The sequence below is a fragment of the Pteropus vampyrus genome, unplaced genomic scaffold (assembly GCF_000151845.1).
Source record: "Pteropus vampyrus isolate Shadow unplaced genomic scaffold, Pvam_2.0 Scaffold232, whole genome shotgun sequence".
Classification (NCBI taxonomy): domain Eukaryota; kingdom Metazoa; phylum Chordata; class Mammalia; order Chiroptera; family Pteropodidae; genus Pteropus; species Pteropus vampyrus.
The window spans coordinates 164,122-187,442 of record NW_011889013.1 but is presented as its reverse complement, the minus strand read 5'-3'; the positions used below and the strand labels follow the sequence as shown (position 1 = coordinate 187,442).

General features: G+C 43.5%; 1 protein-coding gene across 1 annotated transcript in view; it reads right to left on the bottom strand.

Annotated features, from left to right (window-relative positions):
- The window catches only part of LRRC6 (leucine rich repeat containing 6), a 60,151-nt gene extending 37,096 nt beyond the window's left edge, over positions 1–23,055 (bottom strand). The window contains exons 1-7 of the mRNA XM_011373826.1: positions 22,987–23,055; positions 22,563–22,689; positions 18,598–18,765; positions 14,497–14,574; positions 10,304–10,476; positions 7,614–7,837; positions 2,209–2,400 (exon numbers count right to left, since the gene is read on the bottom strand). Coding sequence (XP_011372128.1) covers positions 2,209–2,400; positions 7,614–7,837; positions 10,304–10,476; positions 14,497–14,574; positions 18,598–18,765; positions 22,563–22,689; positions 22,987–23,055 — 1,031 coding nt within the window. The remainder of the gene's footprint in view (positions 1–2,208; positions 2,401–7,613; positions 7,838–10,303; positions 10,477–14,496; positions 14,575–18,597; positions 18,766–22,562; positions 22,690–22,986) is intronic.
- Between the last annotated feature and the right edge of the window lie 266 nt (positions 23,056–23,321).

Here is a 23,321-nt window from a genome sequence, read left to right as displayed (position 1 = left end):
ATTTCAATAGGTCTATTTTATGCATGATTTATTCAGATTGCTGTGAAGTCTTCATTCGTGTATATAGCTTCTGCTTTAGTTAAAATTACAATGCTAAAAATGCCAAGTAGAATCTATTCTGTAGAAATAAAAATACCAGTACATAAAGACCTACGTACGAGGATGGCTGTCACAGCATTCTCTGCAGTGACAAAACCCCGGAACTGTCACGGATTCCCACCAATGGAGGAATGACTGGATCAACTGTGGCATATTCGTGTGGTGGCATATTCTGCAGCTATTCAAAAGTGTGTTAGTGCTTTACTTACCAATCTAAAAAGTGATAGAAAATTGCGGATAATGTATTTAGTGAGAACGAGTATATAAAATCTAAGTCCGTTTTTGTTTTTCTTTTAAGAGCCCATATCCTGCATTTGAAGAAATGATTCATAGGCTTGTAGACGGTACAGAAAACTGTGGAGGGATCGACTCAAGCCAGTTAACACCCATCACATCGAAGGGATAGGAATAGTTGGAAAAGAAATAGAGCAAAGAGGAAAAGATTCATGGAATAACATGAAAGAAAAACGTAGAATGTAAGTTCTACATATTTAAAAAAGTATATAAAACTTAAATAGGCATCTACAGATAAGCTCTAGAAGATCGAATGAATAAATTTGTTTAGAGGATGGAATTGTAGGCAATTCTTTGCCTTGGATTTCTATTCTTTTAATATAGATTTTATGACAGTTAACTTTACTGTAAAATATAGATTTATTCATACTTTTCTGCACCCTAACCTGGGCCCCCAGGTCCAGTAAGTTAATGTTTCCATGAACTACGTTCTTCTCCGTGAGCTGGGACAATGAAGGGGCATCAGAAGAGGCGAACATCGCAGTGCCCCGCTGGCTGGGTAGACCGCAGTGCACTGGACAGAGTGAGTGGACTTTCATCCAAGTCAGCCAGCCGTACTATTTTAGGCTGTCATCAGAGAAAGAAAGTTTATCCTGATTTCAGGCTCAATATAATGTAATTTATATATGCCTATACGTGTACACATATATAAATATGTGTACTTATGTGTTTGTGTATACATCAGAAATATAGTACATATCATATAAACATGTACAATTTCCATTTCAAAGCGTTCTTGAGCCTGCAAAGCACTTCTGCATTTATGGCCCACCTGATTCTCCCAACAGTACAGTGCATTGGATAGGGCAGGTGTGCTAGCCCCTGTTTAACAGGTGAGAAAACAGAGAAGTTAGGTGCTTGCCAGCATCACACAGAGTCAACAGCAGAGTCACAACGTGAGTCCACATTTTCTGATGTTATTCCAATGCTGTTCCCAAAGCACTGAGTGGCCTCTCAGTGTACAAATCACCGAATTTTATAAATGAGCATTTTAGATAAAATTTGATTCTCAATTCTGTACCTCCCTATCTAGCTAATTAATAAAGAAAATTTTATAGAAGCGGCAGAGATTTCCAATTGTTTTTCTGCTCTTTTCAGTTCTTTTCTTGGTTGATAACCACAGGGAGAGAGACTGTTTTTCACCTGTGTCATTGCCACGAGTTACTGTATTTCAGAACTAACTGATCACATTCCGGAGCTCGTGAATTATAAGTATTCGCATAAGTGATACATTTGACATACTAGACTTAAGCAATGACACGGAATGGAATGACACAGAGCCTATCTTTAAAAAAGCTGCTCCGAAAATAATAGCTTAAGCATTCCAGCCTCTAACGAATCGTCACATTTTATCCAAATAATCCGAATGTGAAAGCATACTGTTAAATGTTCAAGAGAGTTGTATTAGGAAAAGATAATGACTAGAAAACTAATTTCTAATTGTTAATTCTGGAAGTTAAAAGAGGCAAAGGGACTCATTCATCTCACCCAGTGGCCTTTTTCTTGGTACCCTGACAACCAGCATCTCTAACCCAGGCCATGCCATTGCTCAACTCATTTAAAGTGGTTACAAAACTAAAGATGTACAAACAAAACCCTACCCCAAATGCCATAACTCGTGATATTCTAAAGAAGGTAGTTTGATATGAATAAATGTTAGTGGATACAATTCAACACAAAGCTGAACTCAAAGTTCATGCGTGATGGCTAACAAAGCTTGACACAGATAATGAAGAAAACAATATGCAACCGTAAAAACTGAGTCCATGAGAAAGTGTGACCTCATTCTCAATGACAGGGAAGAAAATGAAATACCTTAATTTTTCTTGGTCTTTCCGTTGTTTTTCCACATGTCTAAGAGTTTCCAGTCTAGATTCAGGAGTAAACAAAGAGGGCTTATTCCAGAATTCCAGGTCATCTTCGCCGTCAGCCAGTTTCTTTTTGTTTTGTTCCCCATCTTGCATCTCTGGTGCCCGGAGGTACTCATGATTCTCTAGAGAAGATGAGCTAGGAAAGAACAGAGAGACACAGAGCATGTAGGACCAATGATGGATGTTTGAGATGCATCCTTAACGCTGCTCCTTAAATGTCTTACATATTTTTCTTACGTTATCTTCTTACCTTGACAAAATGTGCCTAATACAGAGCTTATCTGAGCCAAGCTGGAGGAAATGACAGCCATAGCATTGGGACAGGCTCTTGTCTATCACCAGGACTACCGCAGTACTCAGATCTAAGGGATCACAGACCTGGCTGATGTGAGTCACCTGGGGAGCTTTATAAAAAGTAGAGATTCCTGGGCTCCCACCAGAGTGTCTATTCAGCAGATCTGGGGTAAGGCCCAGGAATCTGTGTTTTACAATATTTTGCAGGAGGTACTGACGATCAGACGAACTCAGGGACCACTGAGACTTAGCAATACCTCCATCTCCAGTCCTGCATCCCTCAATCCCACTCTCTGCACTGCTCCTGGAGGATTGTTCTAACAGGAAAATTAAATCATATTAATACCAGGTTCTTTTATGATTCTCTAACTCCAAAATTCCCTAGTGGGGCATATGAAATCCCCCGTGGTATGGTCTCTATCTACTCCATTTTTCTTGGATGACTTCTGGTGTTTTAGCTTTATATGGTAACAGTCCTCTATTCTTTTTTTTATTTATGTTTTGTGGATTGTAAGAGAATTAAATGATGTCTCTATACAGCTTCAAATGGGTATTATGTGAGATATGCAACATTTGTTCCACATAGATTCGAGAAAGATTTATCGAGCATCTTCTGTGTGCCAGGCACCAGAGATACAACCCTCTTCAAGACAGACGACAGTTCCTTTAGGAGATTCTATTCTAGCACAGAGAAAATGACATCATTCAAATGGGAAACACTGGGAACGGCCTCTTTCCCCTGACCTTGTTCTAGAAAATATACTCTGTTGCATAATGATATTAAATGAAAAAATCCATATGGGCTACTCGTCCCCGCTGCACCCCATCTCACTGGGCCTCTTCAGGTTCTTTCTGACTTCAGAAATTTGGGCCTGGGAGAATGGATGGGGAGAAACAGGCAAACAATTCCTGTGAAGATGATGCTATTAAACCTTGGCTGTTGGTACCCTCTCTGGGGCTGATGCCCAGTTTCTGGCTTTCTCCTGTGAGCACAATTGTTGGTTCTTGTTGGCCCTCAACGAGAGCCTTCCAAGTATACTGTTCCCTGCCAGAGTGATCCACGCACTACCTGGCTTGTCATCTGTGATAATCCCTCAGCTTCTGCCTTTGACAATCTACCCCATAGTCTCTTATTGCCGGCACACGCTTTGGTGGCGTTCATTCAAGACAGCTCAAGTGCAGCTCCTTCTACCACATGTCCTTGGCCTATGAGATATTCGCAAAGCCTTACCATGCCAAATGCCTGACATGTCAGCTGCTTCCACTGATGCCCCCTTCCTGACCCTTCTGCTTGTAGGCTATTCTAGGCCACATTCCATCTTTTCATTCTCCAGGCTGGAAGCAGGCTCTGTCCAGTCAAGAGATGAAACGTCCAGCTCCCCTTCTTGAGTCCCTAAACCTCTCTGGTGTTTCTTCCTGCAGCAGAATAGCAGCCGCTTGCTCCTCGCCAACTACGTCAGTAATTCACTATTTCACTATTTCATAGGCTAACTGGAGTGAAAGCAGGGTGATGGCTGAGGGACAGTCAGTCCTGGGTGGGGAGGAAGCAGGCTCTGTAAGGAACCCACCTGCCTGCTTCTACTAAAATGCAAGGAACAGATCTTTCTGAATGCTTGGAAACTTTTCTAAACCAGAGATAGGGAGTGATCCCCGACGCATTTCATGTGCCTATTATAACTGATGTGAAACACTAGGAAAAAATACAATAAAAAAAGATAATATAGTATAAACTCATTTATAAACTAGGTTAAATATTATTTTAAAATATTAGCAAAATGAATGTAGCAATGCATTGAAAATATATCATATAGGCAAAAATATTGCATATGAACAAAAATATATCACATGGACAAAGTGAGTTTATTCTAGAAATTCAAGAATGGTTTAATACTGGAAAATCTATTAATATGATTTTACACATTAACAGAAAAACATGATTATCTCAATAGATTCAAAAAAGCATTTAATAAAAATCCAGTATCTGTGATGATAAAAGCTCTTGATCAAGTAGGAATAAAAAGAAACTTACTTAACTCTACCGAAACCCACAACAAACATTATATTTAATGATGAAAAACTGGAAACATTCTTTTTAAAGTCAGGAACAAGATATATATATCTTGTGTGTGTGTGTGTGTGTGTGTGTGTGTGTGTGTGTACACACACACACACACGTATATCTGTTCTTACTGATGCTATTCCATACTGAAGGTCTTAGCAAGCACCATAAGGGAAATATAAAGCAGAGGTAGAAGAATTAGAGAAAAAATTTAAAGTTGCTGTTTATAAAAAAATGTTTTCCTACCTAGTAAAGATAATGTACAGGTTAACTATTGAATCTTTTTAAAAAGTTCAGCAAGATTGCTTAATATCAGTGTATAGAAATCATTTGTCTCCTTAATACATCAGAAAGAACTAATTACAAGTCTATTTTTAAAATCCCATTCTACAAGATATTTATAAATAAAACTAATAAAACATGTTGTGGGACTTTTATAGAGAAAATGACAAAACCTTCCTGAAGGGCTCAGAAGGCCTAACTAAATAGACAGAGCTATTTATAAATAGTTCAGCAAGGAAAGAACCAATGTCATGAAGATGTTAACTTTCCCATAATTAACATATAAATTAAATGCAATTTCAATCAAAATTACACTGGGGATTTGAGGGGAATTTGAATGGCAGATTTTAAAATTCTTACAGAAAAGTGAAAAACTAAGAAGAGTCAAGATAATTTTGCATATTGAGAATATCTCCTACCAATTAGCAAGATTTACCATAAATCTATAGGAATTAAAACCATGTGGAGGTGCTCCATGGAGCAATCTAGGGTAGTGGTGCCCAATCTTTTAGGCACCAGGGACCGGTGCGCCTGTGAAAATCTGATGCCTGATGATCCGAGCTGGAGCTGAGGCGGTGATGCTGGAGCTGGGGAGCAGCTGCAAATACAGATGAAGCTTTGCTCCTTTGCCTACCTCTTACCTCCTGCTGTGCGGCCCAGTTCTTAACAGGCCATGCATCAGTACCAGTCTGCATCCCAGGGGTTGGCAGACTCCTGGTCTAGGGAACCCAGAAATGTACCCATGAACACACAAGTAGAGGCCATATGGTAAGGGTGGCATTATAGGTCAGTGGGAGAACCACACCACCTTAATAAATGGTGCAGAGACCATTAGTTATCCATGTGAGAAATGACTAGTACCCCACGCCTACACTGTAGTCAAAAGTTAGTTCCAGATAGATAAATATGACACTGGAGTAATGAAAATGTTCATAAACAGCACCAAAGAGTACAAAGCTAAGTTTAACTACATAGATATTTCTTAATTCTATAAAATAGAAGCACTTTTTAAAATTAAAGACGAGTCATGACTGGAAGTAGATATTTGCAAAGCAAGTAACTAACTACAAAAGAATTTTCATCCAGAACATAAAAGAACAATAAGTCAATAAGAAAAAATGTACAACTCACTTAAATAGGCAGAAGACGTGAGGAGAACCAAAACAGAAGAAATTTGAACAGCCAATAAACATAAGAAGATATTCAAACTCACTAGTAATTCTAGAAACACAAATTCAACATCAGGTGCTATTTAACAGCCAACTTGACTGGCCAACGTTTTAAAATATCATATTATACAGTTCTCTCCTATACTGTTGATACATGAGTATAAATTAATATACTTTAGAAAATAATTGGGTAATTAATGCATATAAAGCTGAAAAGATGTTCCTAACTGATAATGTGGCCATGTCGCTACTGAATACTCTAGAGAAATTTTACACCTGCACAAGGACACACGTGCAACTTTGTCTGAAAACATGGACGAAGGAAAGAAACCTAAACGGCCACGCGAGGAGGGATGGCTACGCTGGGGTGGACGTTCAGCTGGCAGCCGCCAGGAGGGCCACGCGGGTGGCTGGAGCCGGTGCGCGCTCCGATCAGGGCCGATGAATCACTAGCTGTTAGACACTGTGACTATCACCTCTGTGATACATTGTGATTTAGTCGTCCCATAGATTCCACGGTTAGAACGAATGAACTAGTGCTCTACGTGTTCACATGCGTAAATCTCAAAAACACAATGCTGAACGAAAAGCAGAGCCGTTTCTTAGCATGAAAGATAATCATTCATGCTTAAAAAAGAAAAATGCAACAAACTACTCTTATCCAGGAGGCATATGACATAGTAAATATGTTAAAAAATACGAATGGGATCAACGTATACGAAATGCATACGAACTGTAGGATGGCAGACGCTGCTGGGGACGAGAGGAGAAGCGGACGGTGAAGGCCACTCAGGGGCTTCCGCCCTCCCAACGATATTTTATTTCTTATTTTGTAGAAGATCCAAAACCAACAATGCAAACTATTGACATTTATTAAATCTGGATGGTGGAGCTATAGATGCCTATTTACTTTTTTTAACATTTATGTTTGTCTGAAAATTTTATAATATGATTTTCTTGAGTTTAAGAGATGCTGTTATCAAAATATTTAAAGCTTTTACTTTGAAATCAAATGAAATCAAATGAACTGACTATAGATGCAATTCACTTAAACAAGCATAAAAAAATCATGTTTGTAAAAAATACCCATTAGAGGCTTATTAATCACATTAAAAATATATTCATTATATAATTCACAAAACAGCGCATTTTATGATGCAATCAAAAGTATTCAATTTATAATTATGTGACTTGCATTTAACGTTTCTAAAATATTCCCACTTTACAAATCAAAGTGTACACCTGTTAATTCATCTTTACGGTGCATCTTTGAGAGAGAATTTTGTCGGAGGATAAGTTTGGATGCAAATTAAAATGGCAAGCTTACAAAGACATTTTAGTTTCTAAGGGAAGAAAGCCTCGCAGAATTGTCACTGATAGTGGAGCACTCACCATCTTCCCCCCAAATTCACATACTAATATAGTCTCCCAATTAATGGTGTGGGATAGAAATGCTACTGTGAACACCTTAGGAAAAGAGCAGTTTGCTGCTTTGCACAGAAGTTAACTCAAAAGTGAACTCTAATGATGTACATACAGAGTAACGGCAATGTCTGTGTTCCCACGTACCAACGTCCACCAGAGCCTGGGTGACTTTCCTCGGCTTCTTTTTCATGCTCTTCCTGCAGCTTCCGCTGAGCTTCTTCCTTGTCTTTGGCTCGTTTGAGGAAGTAAGCTTTCTCCTGCTCTCTGATTTGTTGTTCAATTACTGGAAAGTTCTGTAATGCCTGAATCCTTTCTGAACGTTCTATTTCTTTACCATCCAACCACTTCGATAAAAAACAACCAGTACAGAACAATTATTCGAAATTGCGATTTGAATCTGCACCACATTGACTTTGATTGGAATATTTCAAACTTAGAAATAATAACTAATGCACCAAAATGATATGGAATTAAAAGTCACATACTTAACGGGAAACAGCAGAAACTTTGATCTAAGTCAATGTTTATTTCATACAATCAACAGTTTGAAAGCTGTCTTTACTGATAATAATAAGTAGGTCCTCTGTTGAAACTAATCATTAATGAATGACAAGCTCTCCAAATACACTAATTTTATAACTACTCACTAGACCAAGGATTGAATGCCCCAAGTCAAACCATAGCTCTAAAGTATAACTATGACCCTTGCCACACGCTCTCTATAAGGAAGGGCCTTGTCCACGACACAGAACTGGGCTCTAATACATATAAACCCACGTTCTAACCTTCTGTATTATTAATTGTTATGGTCACTGTTTACATTGGTATTTTTATAGTGATTTTTGAAATTGAAATATTCAAATAAAAAAATCAATATAAAATCTGAAGTTTAAAACTACCAATTTAAAGATACCTATTTATTACCCAGCCTCATTCTACAAAAAGAGGTGAGGCGTTTAGAAAGGTGTCATAGGCGGAAAAACGCCCCTCCTCCCAAGAATGGATGTGCTCTGATTCCCGTGAATATTACCTTATATGGCAAAAGGGACTTTGCAGATGTGATTAAGAGTAGAGTGGGCTCCTAATCCAATATGACTGGTGTCCTTATAAAAAGAATGCCATGGGAAGAGACAGAGACACAGGGGAACGCCGTGTGAAGGTAAAGGCAGAGAGAGAAGGGATGCTTCTGCATTCCAAGGGACATCAGACATGGCCAGCGACGACCAGACGCTGGGCGAGGAGCATGGAACAGTCTCCTCACAGCCCTCAGAAGGAACCAACCCTGCTGACTGATGCCTTGATCTTGACCTTTACAGGCTCCAGAACAATGAGACAATAAACCTCTAGGGTTTAAGCCACCCAATTGTTGGTATTTTGTTACGGCAGCTTCAGGAAAATAACACATCTGTTAACATGATTTGTTTCAAGTAGGTCACAAGCTTTCAATAAAATGGCAATTAAGAGTCTAAAGTTTATCGACCTATTTTTAAACAATAGTAAACACGTTTATGAATGCTATTTTTCAAAGAGAGGCGGCTGCCTCAAGGAAGAGCTGAATTAGTCGTCTACTAACAGTATCACTGCCTTAAAAAACTCATTCTGGAGGTTGCACATCAAGCCGGAGAGGAGCAGTGGGAGTGGCACGGTGTGCACGGGGCGCTGTCAGGTGCGAATCCCACCTGAGTCGCTTGCCAGGTAGGTGAGCTCCAAACAGAGGGTGTGGCCCCTCACATCTGCAGGGCCGCTGCACCACAGGGCCCGTTTCCGTGATATTCTGGTTCCCGTCAGTTCGTTTTCTAAGGAAGTCATTGCTCATTGATGATCAACCTGGATTATGTTTGAACTAATTGATCATTTATTCTAAATGTACATTCTACGTTCGATTACTGAGGCACTCATTCTCTTACAGAAATTTACATGGGAAGAAATGCATCCTATTATCCCAGAAATTTCAACTACACGGAACCCAGCAGTCTGAAAGCCGGTGTCCTCTGAGGATTGAAGAAAATGCCTGCAGGAAGCCGAGGCATCCGGGCATTCTCGCAGAAGCGTGGGGCCTTGTGCAGGCCAGGAACTCTTGGAATCGTGTGAAAATTAACATTACGACTTTAATATGCTCAGGTGTATATGCTAGAAACCATATACTTTTCCCTAGTTCCAAAAATATCAGATTAGGAGAGCTGTGGCCTAAGAGGCCAACACAGGGAGTAGTGGAGCTCGAAGGAGCCCCCTGGACCAGCAGCGTCAGCATCACCTGAGAGCTTGTCCGAAACGCAAAGTCTTGGGTGTCATGTCAGACCCACTGAACCAGAAACTCTGGGGGTGGGCCCAGCAAACACCACCAAGGATTCCAACACATACCAAAGTCTGAGAACCGCTAACTTAGAGAACGAGTTGATAGAAAGCAACAATAAAATAATAATAATTACAAAAGCACAGTGGTTTAAGACTATGAAATACAAAAAAGTACATACAACTGTAGCCATCTCAAAATCCCTAAGCTTTTGGTTTGCTATTAGAAATGCTGAATGATCCTCAAAGCAACAAGGTGAACTCATCAAGAAATATGTCAAGTTAAGCTCTGTGTGTTGCGAATGAGAAAGGAGAGAAGCATGCAATTTATTTTTCCGAGATTTGTTAAAACAATTAAAACAATGTTAAAGGCTCCGTAAGTCAAAGAATTGGTTCTGATTCTCCGGAGTATTTCATTCTCTGAAGCGACGTGTTCCGTGACAATACCGTGAGTAAATCGGGAAGCCCCGCAGCTGGTTTTTAGTACTGAGATGTCTGCATCAGTGGAACAAGCATACCTTTAACTGCTGAAGAGTAGCCACCACGAACTGCCTGTAGCCATCGAAGTCTGCACATGGGTTTCCCATGAGAAACAGCTCCTTCAGGTGGATGTTGTGCTGAAGGCTTTTAATGCTGCTCAGCTCGCCGATGAAATTTATAGTCAAGTCAAGTTTTGTCAGCTCTTCGCATCCTGTTGAGAGAAGTGTAAAGCAAAAGAAAAAACAAAACAAAAAAAATCGCATTGGCAATAAAATGTATGCATCGGCACATAAAAGCAGCAGCAGTTGCCATGTTTTAAGTCTGCCGATTCCTAGCATCGCTTACCGATTCCCATCTCTCGCTCTCACATCCTTGCTCTGTGTCCTTAGAAAAGCTACGAGCCTCAGCCGTCCCGTCTATAGAATCCTAACAGTATCGGTACCCAGTTCGGTGGATTGCTGTGACGATAACAGCAGACGAGGCATGGAAAGCACCGAGCACAGAGCCTTCCACCCAGAGAGGTTCAGTAACTGTCCGCTAGGATCAGAAGCGGCCCAAGGAGCGCTTTTCTCACTGCGGCTTCTCATGCGATGTGCCTACAGGGAAAGGAGGCTGCTCGCTGTCGCAGGAGCAGAGTCTGCAGTTTCTTGCTGTGAACCAAGGAAGAGCTGACCTGGTTTGTACTGAAGCCCCTGTGGGCGAGGTTCACATGAGGCTGTCTCTTCCTGCGACTGGCTCACGCTTGTTGGATTGACATGGCAGATTTTGCCAAGTTCAATATCTCGAGAGTCATCTCTAGCTGACGACCCGGCTCCACCTTGCTCTGTACTCATTCCTTCAAACTTCTACACACTCCACTCTTCTCACGTGCTTCCCGATTATGCACTGCTTTTCTGTCATTGTTTTGCGGCTATGTAACTTAGGGTGAGTTTTGGTTCCTGATATATATTAAGCTCACCAAAATGAACTTGATTCAGATTGGTTCATAGCTCTGCAACCATGTAACCTTCGGCAAAGTTATTCTCATTTCCGAAGGCTACAGATGGTGGAACCGATTTTATTAAATGATAGTGTTCTCTCCCCATTATCCTTTCTTGATTCTGGCACCTGACTCCACCTTCTCTAGAATTCCGTGTTTTCCTCCCATCCAGTCATATCCGAAGCCAGTCTCTTCCAAATAGGCTAGCTCTGCCTTAGTGCTTCCAGGCTCAGCAGATGTCCACAGCAAAGACAGCCCTCGCTCTGCTCATGCTCTGACACCCTGCTTTTGGTTCTCCTCCCACGTGGATTCCCTCTTCACCCTGCTTGCTCTCATACTTCTTCCTGGGTGTCGCGTGAGGGCGCCTCTCTCCCTTTCCTAGGCTCGACTCCCCATGTCAGGCTGCCTTTCCAGAATGCTGCCACGCTGGCTGTACTCAGGTTGTGACACCCATGGTTGAATCCAGGTCTGCCCAGCTGAAAGCCTCTTTGAACTGGTACATTGGAAGGTCTCTTGTCCAATGTTAGCCATTTGTTAATAACATCATGAGCACCTTAAAGTTCTCGAGCTACAGCTCTGTGGAATACAATTTTGGGTCTATAAGTATAAGCAGTTGTAGTCACACCTGTCTGACGGGTGGGCTCAGTGCTGGTCCCGCCTGTGATTCATGGCAAGGCTGGAGAGAGCCAGACCGGCCTGGAGGAAGCCCGGAGGGAGAAAGGCCCGAGGTTGGATGTGGGTCAGCACCGATGAGTGCCACCTGTCTTCCCAACAAATGCTAATTCCAAACACCAGTCTCCATAAATGGGTCCAAATCCCATATCTCATTATGAGGCCCCATTATGTGATATAAAAATATAAACGGGGTGAGTAGAAGGGAATAGAGAACCTCGGGGGCCGTGTGAGAGGCCAAAACCTGCATCTTCCACATCAAGAAGTCGACAGATGAAGCCAAAAATGAGGATATCAATAAATAGCAGAAAAAGCACAGTCTGAGCACACCGCTAGAAACACACAGCAGAACGAGGCGGGTTGGGAGCGGTCGGCCACCTCTGGGTCAGGGCTTAGGGGGCCGCGGGCCCTGACAGAACACTGCTGCTTTCCCGCATAAGCACAAGGAGCACTTTGACTTTTTAAGTTGCGTATTGAATTACTAGAGTCAATATATTAGTCATTAAAAAGACGGATATCCAAAATGTACAAAAACAAACACTTTTATATATTCTAGATTCTATGACATAGGTAAGGAAAATTCAGTAACTTCACATCTTCGAAAACAATCGAATAAATGAAAAGGGACAACAAAATCTCTATTTCTATTAAATTAGTAAAAACAGAGACAAAATTTTGAAAGAAATTGCCAAGCCTATAAGATAGCGATTATTCTCTTTAGTAATCAACCTGACAGTACATGTAATGGGCTTTGAGATGTTTCTGCCCCAGGCCCAGAGTTTCATTTGGATGCATCGACTGAAAACAGGTAATTTGTACAAAGCTGTTCAGAACAGTTCTGTTCAGGATAGCAAACATAATTAAAAACACTTCAAGCACCAAACAGTAAGGAGTTATTTAAAAAAACATCAATATACTTGGAAATTCAGTCGTTAAATTATAAAAATGTGGACTCAGCCACTATAAGAATGAATATGAAACTACACATGAATGTAAATATAATTAAGTTTATATTTCCATATCTGTGGGCTTGTTTTACACTGGCAAAAAATGTTAGATGGATTTCATGAAATGTGAAAGATATATTTGGAGTACTACGACTTATATATATTTTTTATTTATATTTATATATATTTTAAATTATACTGAGATTTACTTAAGCAGGTGAGCTGAATATATCTTCCTCTTCTCTCACCTTGAACCTTTAAAATTAAGCAAAAAGTGTGTATCTGCCAGCAGATAAGACGCCTATCCCCTCCCCCCAAAACATATCCTCAGACTGCGCAGTGCCCAGTGCATCCATATCAAGACCGGGAAGGTGGACACAGGGAAGACGCATCCAGGTAAAGGGCCTGAGATGGACTATGGACCCTGATTCCTAAAGCTCAGAAAGACAACAGTGACGATGCCGCCCCCTAGTGGTGGACGGCCAGAACACACCGCAAAAATAGAACATTTCCCCATCCTTTCGGATACTTCCTTAAAAATAACACGCTCTAGACAAGCCAATCAAGAGTGAGAGTTTTTAATGATTCCTTTGACATTTCAGATTGGCAATTTACTACCACAAAACACGGGCACTGAGCAAACTCTGTTGTTCCGTTCGTTCTCATGAGAACACGGTCACAGAGCTGTGGAGTGGGAGCTGGGAGCGGACAAGGACTCGGCTTCTGATGAGAAAAATGCCAATCGTGGAGGGAGTCATCTCAATTCTAGCACCGATGACAGGTGTGGGGCTTTGGCATTTCAGGTTTTGAAGATGAGAATTTTAAATGTATGATGAATATATGTAACTTTGATAGTCACTGGAATACCAATTTCTACACTAGGGGGTAAATCAGCTAAAATCTACCATAGCCTAAGTAAAATCCTCCTAATTTTAGCTCCTGGCAGATGGGAGTGGGGTGGAGAGAGCAGCTTGCCTGCCTCTGCTCGGTGCCCCTGCTCCCTGAAGCAATGCCTGCCCGCCGTCCCGCCCACTCGCACAGAGCCCACAGCAGCCCTGCCAGCCAGGCAAGAGGCTGGAGGGGCAAACGCCACCTCACAACTGCAGAAGCGCTCACACCAGCCCCCTAATCAACCAAAACCAAATCCTCTGCTTATGAAAAGACCCCACGCTTTACCAGACATTCAGCAAAAACATAATAGCACAAAATAGAAGCCTCCAAGTAAAACAGGAAACCTTCCAGGACACAGCACAATAAGACGAAGAGGTTTACATCAGGAATGCAGGTTAGGAGGCACAGAAGATCAATCTAGTGCAACCAAAGTATGTATTTAAATTCGAGGGGGGAGATGAGAGAAAACAGAGGTGATGGATGTCTATGATGGTGGTGATGGCTTCACAGGTGTGTGCACACATCCAAACTCACCTGCGTGCATTAAGTACATGCAGGTTTTTGTATGTCAATTATATCTCAAAAAAGCTATTATTTAAAAAAATAATTGTGCTCCAAAGGACACGATCAAGAAAATTGACAAGAAAATCCACAAAATGGGAGAATATATTGTTCAAACAATTCTGTTTAAATCGAATTTTAAAACTTAATTTTAATTCACAAGAAAACAAAAAACTCTTACCTTCCAAATTTTCAATTTTTTCAATGTTGTTTAAAGCTAAATTCAAATATTCAAGTTCCTTGAGTTTGCTGACATTTTCTGAAATATAAAATGATGTAATTAACCTTTGAGACAAAAGACATTTTTACAAAATCTACTGTGACTATGATAAAGAGAATCTCAGAACTATGGCTCTCAAAACCATGTTGCTTTTTCAGATCTATACCTGTACATCACACACTGTTGGTTACCTACGCAAAATCCATTTCTCCCTCAACCCTCCCTAATGGAAGCCAGTGATGCTCATGTCTGTACCCAGCCACAGATCCAGGGGTTAGGCTTAACCAAGCTGGGCCAGTGCATGGCAATCCCACATCCCTTGCTAGTGACAGCTCAGGAGCTCGGGCTTAAGCCAGCCAGCCCACGGCAATCTCCTGGCAAACACGTGATGCAGGAGAGGGCATGCGCACTAACGCTCCCGGCCAGATGGAAAGGTAAGACCTGTATTCCATGCTTGGGGATTTCTTTTCTTTTTTTTCCTGCTGGATGTTAAAAAGGGAGGCAGTAGTATCCTTACCGACACTCACAGTCATCTTGCGACCAGGAGGGAACCAGCTCTAGGACGAAGCCCACCATGGCTGGTGGAGCAGAGAGAAGGAATCGACCAACCGAGAGATAGAGCCTGCCCTATCTCTAGACTAACAGCTGGGTAAGGCATTAGATGTTCTTACTGGAAAGCCACATTGAGTTGGGTTTTCCTTTACTTGAAGCCCAAATCATCCTGATATAGGACTGTCGTTATTTTCTGAAAACCCATGTAGACAAAACAATAAACATAGGCAAGTCGAGGCATCACCACAGGATGCGGCCTTTTACAAACAGGTAATACCACTATAGCTAACGTCGCTGAGTACTGATCGTATGCCACGTAATTGTCTAAGCATTTTGCATATACCATGTCATTAACCCTCATGATAGCCCTATGAGGTAAAAACTATTACTGTCTCCCTTTTACAAATGAGAATACCAAGGTGTGAAAGATTAATCCACTTGTTCAAGGTTAAGTGGTCGAGGCAGAAAGTGTGACTGCAGAACTTGGCAGTAAATCATTACACTAGACCTTGAAAGAACACTCCTTTCTAAGTCGGCATGAATGTAAAAACCCTACTGAGGGGTGTCTGTTTGGGCAGCACCACTTAAATAATGCTTCTTCCACCCACTTGTCAGGAATATTTTGAAGATCAAATATGATTATAATCATCGCCCTTAGCATCATTGCATTTCATTTAAAATTCACAAAATATCATATATTTGTTCCCATAGATCTGAGAATAAGTTTTCCTTTCCAAGCTTCAGTTTACTCATTTTTTAAAATGAGGTTTTTAGAAAAAATTACTCAAGTGGCTCTCAGCAATCAGATCATCCTAAGCAATACTGATGTTCATGAAGACTCTCGCTGCAACATCTGAGCATTCAACAGCCGACAGATTTGTAGAGCTCTTTGTGCCAAAGACTATGTGATACACAGGAGTGCCCGGTCTGCATCCCGAACAGAAACGCTCCAAGTTATCACTGTTAAAATTGCCAGCCCCACAATAAAATGCCTCTTCCTTTCCCACATTTGTTATGTATACAACGCTCTAAATGCTAAAAGAGTCATCTGGGAGAAACATAGAGGTAAGATATGTTCCAAAAGTCCTAAATTAACTCCTCAAGGACAACGGGCCAAATGGGTCAGGAAAAAAAAAAAAAAGCCTGTAAAAATGTATAGAGCCTCTTGGGCCACAAGAAGGGAGTCTGTACCCCGGAAGCAGCTCCTCTGCCAAGACAGAGCAGTGGATCGACTCTCCAGCCCCAGCCCATGTGGCTCTGGGGTGCCCAGCTTTGCCCAGGCCAGAGGCTCCTGGGAAGTCAGCACAAATGCAAATTCCTGGAGCCCGCTGCCACAGACGGATTCTGAGTCAGCAGGGCTGGGGTGGGGCCTGTGCCCCGCTTTCACAGGACTCCAAGGGTCACGGCTCACACCTGGCCCACACTAAGCAGAGCCTGCCCCGCAGCCCATCTGTATCGCCCAAGATGGAGCAGACGCTCAGGAAGGGCATCCGGTTTCACAAACTTCCACCTCAAGGGCACGAGAGCAAGTCCGAGTCCAAGAGGAGCAGTTTCGCTGGCTAAATAAATGCCTGAGAGCCTGTGGGTGGGTAGCGCTGAGAAGTCCGATTCAAATTTAAAAGGGTGTTTAATTTAAGAATACTTTGGAAGCAAAAATGTAAGCCTTCTCCCAGCTCTGAAAAGGCCTGAAATACTATGCTACTAATTAGTGATTGTGATGGACCCAGCTGTGGAGATTCAAATTTCGAGAACCCTTTCAGATCAGGACAATTAGGACAGCTCTTTAAGGCCGCCACACACGGAGGCTGGTGGCTGGCTGTCTGCAACAGCCTTTTACTGAACAATGTGGCAGAGTTTCCAATTTCTGGTAAAGTAAAAGATGCTGAAAGTGATTATGTGAAATGTAAGGAATCTAATAAATATTCAAAAAAAAAAAAAGATGCAAATTCCAGGCTTCTTGCAAGCTTAGAGTCGATTTTGAATTATCCACCAAGCGAGAGGCAACCACATCACCAAGTTTTCTCAACGCCAGCAACAGCAACGTTTCAGGCTGGTAACTCTTTCTTGCGTGTGAGTGCCTTCCTGGGCACTGCAGGAGGGCTAGCAGAATCCCTGGCCTCTGCATATGGATGCCATTAGCAGCCCTCGCACGCACGCACACACACGCATGCACGCACACACACGCATGCACGTCTCCGGACGTTGCCACAGGCCCCTGCTGAGAGTGCCTGCACATCGCCCTGGAAAGTGCAAAGCTGGCCTCCGGGCTCAATGCGGAACGGCAGGGGCTGGTGCTCCTTGTGCCTCGCCAGCCCCAACCCTGTCCCTGCTCCTCCAACGCTGCTCGGTTCTCCGTCCTGCTCAGACCTCAGTGGGGCTGGCTTGGGGCGCGTGGGGTAAATGACAATATTAATGACAGCAGCAGAAGAGCTGTTCTGTTAGGTGTTATTATCCCTGTTTGACAGCGAGACTAGGACTGGCACGACCTCACTGCCTCGCCTCGCTTCGCACGGCTGCTAAGTGGCAGAGGCGGGGCTCGAACCGGGTCTACCGACGCCCGGGCCTGCCCCTGCTCTTACCACTAACCACCTTCCTGAGTGTTGAGGGACACTCCTCCTGTTTCTGTGTGGCAGGACCCCCGTTAGTGACTCCACAGGCCTCCCTTCTCTCTGCCCCTGGGGGGTTGGTGGGAAGGACTGACTTATGTGATGGGTGACTGGGACCTGGAACTGCACACGCCTGTCCCACCTTCTCTCCTGGCTTCTGGGATCTCCCTGCCAGCAGAGGGCACGCAGGCTCCTCCTGCTGCTGCCATAAAGCAGGGCCCCCCCCGCCCATGGGTAGAGGAGCCTGTGGTTGTCCACTTCGGCACGTGACTGGGCAAACAGGCTTAATTCTGGGGGCAGTAGTACGAAGCCCACTTGGCTGCAAGTCTAAACCACATTCTCCAATGAGTTTTGCCAACTAAAATGCTGATATTTTGATCTTTATCCACCTGACTCCTATATTTACCTCTCGTTTCATTCCAAGCTAGAGCAGTAAACAGGGTATACTTGTGGAAGCCCCTCAACACCTGATGCTGAGGACAATGCCTTGCACGTACACGTTCTCAACACGCCTGGCAGAACTGGCGACCACAGTGACTTGACAAGGATGTGCTCAATTCCTACAAAATCCTTCCGGTTTCCCAGAGTGATGTAAAACCATGACAAATGTCAGGATTACGTCCTCCTTTTCAAATTTTTAAAAACCAGGCTACAGACGAGCAAGTCAACTAAGGTGGCCCCCGCCTTTCTGCTCTTCCCAAGTCCTTGACTGAGACCTCAGGAGCAAGGACCACACACGGAAAGGTTCAGGCACGCTCCACACACAGCTGCTGAGAGGCTGTGTCTGTTTCCCCATGCAATCCTTTCTCGGCCACCACTTCCTGTAAGAATAACGCTGCCTTTCCTAAAGTTCTCCCATTCAAAACGTCCATGAGATCATGAGAACGAAGTCCTGAAAACTTACCGATTTTCCCAATGAGATTGTTTTGAAGGTAGAGGATTTTCAAGTGCCGGCACCATCTGTCGATGTGCTCTAGTCTTTCTATTTCTTGCTGATGCAAGGAGAGCTCCTCCAGGGAAAAAATCACACAGTCGTTGTGCTCGGCATTCCGTCTAATAAGATCTTCTGTGACTGAAAGAAAGTTTGTTACCTACCACACTGCGTCCCCGTGTCCCTCATCAGGTTAGTACATTACTGCTGCATTGGTTTTTCTTCGCAGTTAAATGCCAATTTTCCAGGCCCAGGTGAGTTTCAGAGGAGTGCTGCCCCCTGCTGGAGGTTTTCTGACACCACAGTGAGTCAGAGGGAGGGAAGACATGATACTGTACGTTTTGTCTCTTTAGTGCAGGGTCTACACACATCTTGCTGTATGGATGGAGACAGATGGTGGGCAACGACTATAAAGATGCTGATATGGAATCTGGTGGTGGTGTCATGTCGAAGTGATGAGACCCACTAAGTAAACCAAGAGACAGCCACTTGCTATTGAGAAGTCAGACTGACCGAGGGCAGAAATATGAAAGCATCTCCCACCACGCAATAAGGAAACATTCCCAGATTCTGCACTGCAATCTTATAAATCTTATAAATGGACCGCCACCAACCTTCACAGAAGCTGCTCACAGGAGAGTCTCATCCCCAGTGATATGCAGCACTGGGCTGGCCTGATGGTGGCACCAAGGGACTGGTATTGTGGACAATACCCTGGTGCACCGCTGGAGCCAAGAACAAGGCATAAGTCATCTTCATAAGATGCACTAAGATCAAGGAAGTAATGACAAAGGAGGAACCCTGCCTTTCCAGCGCTGCTAAAAATACCTGCCAATCCATTTGAACCCTTACATCTTAGGAATGCCCTTCCCAAGAGATAATATTCAGTCATTGCCCATTTACGAGGTGCCAGGCATTGTCCTCAGTGCTCTGCATGTAACATGTGAGTGGGTAGATACCGATGTACACGTGTCAGGTGAGCAGTGGAGGCAGAAAGGGCTTTGAACCCGTCCAGGGTCTCGGTAGGGAGTCCTAGAGCCTCGTTTCGAATGCAGGAATCTGGCGCCTGACCGCGTGCTCTTAAGTGCTATGCTACACTGCCCCCAACACAAGCAGAGCAGCAGCCTTGGAGATGGCTCAGGCTCCCAGATGTGCAGGCCTCTTGGGCTGAGACAAAATGTGTCACAGCGCCGTCAGGGCCCCACGTCCATGCCACCTCCTTAGAGTCTGCTTTTACTAAAAAGCACGGAAACATGCATGAGCTCCATCACCCGCGGGCAAGTAGCCGAACCCTCCTTCTGGTGTTAGGAGGTGGGGTGGCTGGCAACGACAGTTCTTTGGAAGAAAGGCTAAAGGAAACATGGAAGTCGAGAGATTAAAATACCATACGTGAGGGCTGTTCTTGCTGCTCTAAGCTCTGGCTCGACTACCAGGCTGATGGCTGCAAACCAGCTCCTGGGGTGGGGTGGGCTCAAGTGGCTGGAAAGGAAGGTGGTTACAAGGGCAGCCTGGCCAGTCCTGGCTCACCGGGGCCCCTCCTGCCGGCCACACTCCGCTGCCTCTGGGCGCCACTGCTAGGAGATAAACCAGCTTAAATAGACCGCTCTATTTAGGAAAAAGAAAACTTCCCCAAAACTAAACCTCTAAAAGAAGGGCATTAAAACTACTCTCCAAATGTCCCGCCACCAAAGCTGGCTCTAACGGTAAATCAACCGATGATGAATAGATGGGTACAGCCAAGGTGAGGACACAGCAAAGCTGCCATGTAAAGTCAGTGTATTTATCTGTTATTATCTGCATCTGTAGTTTAGTTATAAGGATTCTCTTAGCAAGGATGCAACACGGGGGCTGAGATGGCACAGCCAGTGTCATTTCAGCTAACTTAATGAGATGTGGGAATTAGTCACTCTGTCGAAAAGACCTTTGATGACTAACGGTGTATACATGACGTACACTACACAAATCCATGGGGGGAGGAGACTTTTGGGGGCCTTGCTATCATCTGACCTGGAGTCAATGGGGTCAGAGGGACGTGCCCGTCCAGAGCCTGTGCCCTTCCAGAGCCTACAGCTTTCCCCTAGACCATGCCCCAGGTAGAGGGGCAAGGGAATTCTCTGCTCACGTTGCCCCAGCCTGCCTCCGAGCCCGGCACTGGCCGCTTCTCCAGGCTCATTCCCCATCAGATATGCATCTTTATATCCAGGGCTGTCCAAGGAATAGCTGTTTGCCAGGAATGCTGGGTGACTTGGTGTGTAGGCAGCAGAAACTTTCATACATGGGCATGAGGGACCAGGATAGAGCCAGAGGTGGGATGAGGAGGGAGGGGTGGGCCAGGGAGCCAGCTCTCCCCAGCCACCATGTTCTGGCACAGAACTCAAGGAGTCTGAGAGGCTTACAGTAAATGTAGCTTTCTGGGTCCTTATAGCGACATTCTTCTAGGGAGGAAAATGTATTTTACTTGGCAGTTTGGTTATAACCAGATACATAGCCATCAACTTATATTCTTTCCCAGATCCCCACTTGCCCCAGAAGGCTTACTGGGGGATCCATATTAAAGACATAAACCTAGCCAGAACTCCATAAGAGCTATCTTCTATAGGCACAGTTAAGTCCAATGTGTTCAAGGGAATTCTGAAAGCATCTTGCTAAGCATCACTTGGTCTCTGGCCTGGAATGGCTACATAAGCATCTGCACAGCCCACAGAGGGCTTCCTGGATCTCGGAGACACTGAGGGTATCACAGGCTCCTCCAGCTCTACAGTCTTAAAGGCTTTTCTGATTTGTTCCAACCAAAAGACTTCCAGGTTCCTCCAACTGTTGACAAAGTTCCTATGGGTACCAAATAACCCTTGCTGCGTTCTCTTGCTATACCTTTCTTAAAATTAACAACAAAAACAAACAAAAAAACCTTTTAATTATGCTATTATATATGTGAATTGATCATTTCTATGCAATTGTCAAATCTTTGCTTGGCTTCAGGGCCATGTAGATAACAGGAGGGAATTTTGTTGATCCATCTCCTAATCGTGAGAATTATGATAAAAATCACTATTAGTTGAAAAGATGAGGGAGTAGGGGAATCTCCGTAGTATAAACGACCAGTTTACACACATGGACACACACAAGGGAGGGGAGGGGCTAAGAGTTCATTCAGCACGATGGGAAGTTGGCCCAACAGCAACAACTACACACAATCAGGATAGAGTAAAATGAAACGGAGAATCAGAGAAGGCAGAACTGTGGAGGTCTCCAACTGCCCAGTGGCCCTTTACTCAACTCTTCTATGATAAGCAAGCTGCTGTGTAGCATTCCCTTTTATACAGCACTCGACACTTGTCACACAACACCGCCTGACCTGTAACGGCAAACGTCAGTGCAAAACCCAGAGTCTCCGAGAAGAAACGCATAAGAACATCCGCACGGTGCATGGAGAGTACCGTGTTTTGAATGGGAGAGCATTTTGCAGTTTTGGATACGACATGATTTAGATGAAACATCCTGTAACTCCAAGGAGCACTAGTCATCTTTAGAAAGTCCTATTCCAAATAATACGGCACTGCGTTTATAAGAAACCATTCTAGGGATTTAAAAATGCCTTAGAAGCACTAATACGTCACATGACAATTCCGAGAGCGGTGGTATTACAATGCCTGTCATATGGCATAGAGAGCATGCCAAAGTACCACGTGCAACGTATTGCTTTCATTCTCTTATTCAAATAGCAAAGTACAGGACTCAGATGGATTCTGAGAAAGGTTTCACCCATCGACGGTCCTAACCAGCAGATGCCTGACTGATGGAGCATCTGACAGTTATAACCACAGATTCATGCTTATGTCACTAAAATAACTCTGCTGAAGAATCCAAAAGTTTAACCCAGACTGATCACTAGCTTAGGCTTCTTTTCAATTCCTTAATATGACTGGGTCCCCGCTTACTCGAGGGAGTGCCAAGAAAATGACTTGCGAGGTAGGGAGGCAAAGGGCAGGAGAAGGTTTCTGAAATACTGGAGGCTGCCATGCTGTGTTTGCTTCCACAAAGCTTTTCAGCGTATTTAGCAAAGTTCTAGAAATTTCCAAAGCCAACAATTTAGTGTTCATTCCTTAAGGCTTTATATCATGTTTTGTACACAGCCCTCTCTTTCTCACTGGATTACGATAAAACCAATAATATATTTTATGGCAGATTTAAACATCTTGAAAGACTTAGCAGATACATATCTGAAATAGAGATTTACTAGAAAAGAAGGGGTTACCAATAGGTGAAGGTTACCTCTTGAAGCAACTAAGCCCTTTTTTCTTTTACTGTTTTCAAAGGAAACTTTTAAAAAAAGGATCACTCATCTGACCTGCCTTTTCTTACCGAGCCAGTGTTACAACGAGCATTGGTAGCCATACTGTACCCTAATCCAACGATACCATTAGAGGCCATTCCCGCAGACTGCTATTAAAAAACACGGATAAAGTGCTATCTAAAGGGACAATGACAAAAATATACAGAAAGCACAATGAGTACAAGCAGGAGTGATCGGTGCTACTGAGTGACAAGACGGAGGTCAGTAGAGGCATCGAGAAGCCTGAGCTGAATCCTGAAATGCCAGTAGACCTCTGCATCACTACACAAATCCATGGGGGGAGGAGACTTTTGGGGGCCTTGCTATCATCTGACCTGGAGTCAGTGGGGTCAGAGGGACGTGC